This window comes from Blastocystis sp. subtype 4, assembly GCF_000743755.1.
Source record: "Blastocystis sp. subtype 4 strain WR1 chromosome Unknown seqid_0553, whole genome shotgun sequence".
NCBI lineage: Eukaryota > Bigyra > Opalinata > Blastocystidae > Blastocystis > Blastocystis sp. subtype 4.
In genome coordinates, this window is record NW_014568994.1 from 824 (window position 1) to 3,625 (window position 2,802).

The 2,802-nt window shown below is 34.8% G+C and overlaps 1 protein-coding gene across 1 annotated transcript; it reads left to right on the top strand.

Annotated features, from left to right (window-relative positions):
- Positions 1–580: 580 nt before the first annotated feature.
- On the top strand, positions 581–1,281 carry JH06_5127 (hypothetical protein; the record flags this gene model as incomplete). The annotated part of the gene is made up of 3 exons (XM_014669452.1): positions 581–620; positions 650–1,141; positions 1,172–1,281. 3 exons carry the CDS (start codon positions 581–583, stop codon positions 1,279–1,281), a joined length of 642 nt encoding a protein of 213 aa, XP_014524938.1.
- Positions 1,282–2,802: the final 1,521 nt, after the last annotated feature.

The window sequence follows — 2,802 nt, forward strand, 5'->3', positions numbered from 1 at the left end:
GAGATTGATTGATTGTATGAACAGAAGATGATGCTCTTGAGTATGTTGTTACAGTGAATGGTTATGTGACTCCATCTTTGCACTTGTTATCTCGTCATCCATCATTATTGTGGATATTCAGAATTGATCATATGCAACAGATTTCAAGTTCAGTTGAGCACATTGTGATTCAAGGATGTGTTGGAAGAGAAGGAGAATCATTCAATCTATCTAATCTCCCTTCACTCATCACTGTTGAAATGGGATGCTTTGCATTCTGTACCAGTCAAACGATAGTATTTGATAGTATGAATGATTGGTGAATGATGAGTGAGATCTGATTCGACTTCAATCTATAACTCTAGGAGGAGGGGCTCTTAATGGTGATGGTGAAACATATGAATCGAATGAATTGATAATGAGGAGTATGAATGAAGTGTGATTGATAATGAGATCTTCCTTCTCTGACTTCATTCAAAGGAAGTGATTTGAATTACAGTGAAATAAGGAAAGTGACATTGGATAGTGGTGATTGTTGATTGTATTTGAATTAGACATTCCATTACTCACTGAACAAGGAATAGAATTCGAAGGCATGTTTATGACATCATTCAAGAATGTGAGAGAAGTGATTAGCACAAGTATGAATGAAAGAAGAGTGAATAAGTAGATTCTGATTGTCTTGAGCAGTTCATTCGAGAGAGAAGTGATTGTATAGTGAGTACTGATAAGTACTACAATTCCACTACAAAACTATTTGACTGCCATTATGGAAATGATTTGAATGTATTTGACACTGATTGTTTGAAAGGAAATGAAAGAGTGTTTATTCGAGATCATCGTTTAGTGATAGTGAATGAACGTGAGATTGAAAGACTGATTATTGGGTGTGATTGTTTTGTGAAAGTGAAACGATTTGTGATTAATGGATTGAATGAACTGAAGAGTATAATCATTGGAAATTGGAGTTTCTCTCTCGATGATAACAACAGAATTGGAAGCAACTGTGTGATAATGAATTGTGATCAATTGAAAGAAATCAATATTGGAGTGGATTCATTCAATCGGTATGTATCATTTAAATTAATGAATCTTCCTTCTCTCATATCCATTCAATTGGATAGTCATGCATTCAGTAATTGTCAATCAATAGTATTTGAGAGTAAGAATGATTGAATGAATGATGAATGAGATCTGATTCGACTTCAATCAATCACTCTTGGATTAGGGGCTCTATTTGGTTATTATGACACTATTGAAAGGAATGAATTGATAATGAAGAGTATGACTAATGTGGATTGATTGATGAGATCTTCCTTCTCTCACTTCATTCAAAGGAGATAGCAATTTCACTAATATAGAAAAAGTGATATTGGAGAGTGCTGATTGATGATTGTATTTGAGTTAGACATTCCTTCACTTACTGAAGAATGGATTCAACTAAGAGATAGATTGGGAACACCATTCATGTCAGTGATAGAACTGAAGAGTGAAAGTGCGAAATGGAGGAAGGAGTCACAAGTAGATGCTGATTCTTTGGATCGATTCATCAGACATAATGGAATTGTGATGAGTGTATTTGATATTCATTCACTGAAAGGAATTGAGAGACTTGTCATTGGCTACAAATGTTATGCAAATGAAAAACGATTTGTGATTGATGGATTGAACGAATTGAAGAGTGTGACCATTAAAGAGATGAGCTTCAGGCTCGATAAGAACAAGATAATGAGAAGCTCATGTGTGATAATGAATTGTGATCAATTGAGTGAAATCAACATTGGAGAGCATTCATTCGTGTACCATGAATCATTTGAATTGAAGAATCTTCCTTCTCTCATATCCATTCAATTGGATAATTATGCATTCTGTAGTTGTCATTTGATAGTATTTGAGAGTATGAATGATTGAATGAATGATGAATGAGATCTGATTCGACTTCAATCCATCACTATTGGAGAAAGGGCTCTATATGGTGATGGTGATACTGCTGAATCAAATGAATTGATAATGAAGAATATGATTGAAAATGACTGATTGATTGATTAGATCTTCCTTATCTATCTACACTCAAAGGAGTTGGTGGTAATTTCGAATGGATAAACAAAGTGCACTTAGATAGTGATGATTGATGATTGAATTTGACTTAGACATTCCATCACTCACTCGAGATGGAATAATGGTTGATGAAAATGCATTTAGGAAAGTGAAAAAACTGCATAGTTCACGTATGATTAAATAGCGGATAATAAATGAGATGCTGATTCCCTTAATAGATTCATTCGAGAAAGGAGTAAGTGTCTACAGGAGAAGGAAGAATGTTTAGTCAGCTGTTTAGCATGGTTGTTTGTATTTGCGTTGGTTTGGGGCTGCTTAAAGTTGTTAATTGATTGATTGGTTGGTTGTTTGGATGACTTCTTCTGTCTTTGTTGCGTTAACAGTCTTGAGTCGATTCCATTTAGTAGTAGTGTTTTGACGCATGTTACGTATTTTTAACATCCAGACAAACCGTCGCAAACATGGGCCTCCAACCCTGGGTAGCTATACACGCTTAACCCTACCAGACAAAATCGCCACCAAAATGCAGACAAAAAGGCCCATAAAGAAGCTCGAAAAGGCAGACATTTTGATCATAATTTGGAAACATATCCAACCCATTTCAAGTCAAATCATGGGCAACAATGAAGCACAAATTCTTTGTTGTTTGTTTTCTAGCAATGAAACATTTTGAGATTAATAAACAGTATGAGATTTCCTAATGATATGATTCAACGATACATTTCAGAAATGATAAGTCACCTATTCACAAACTATCAAACAACA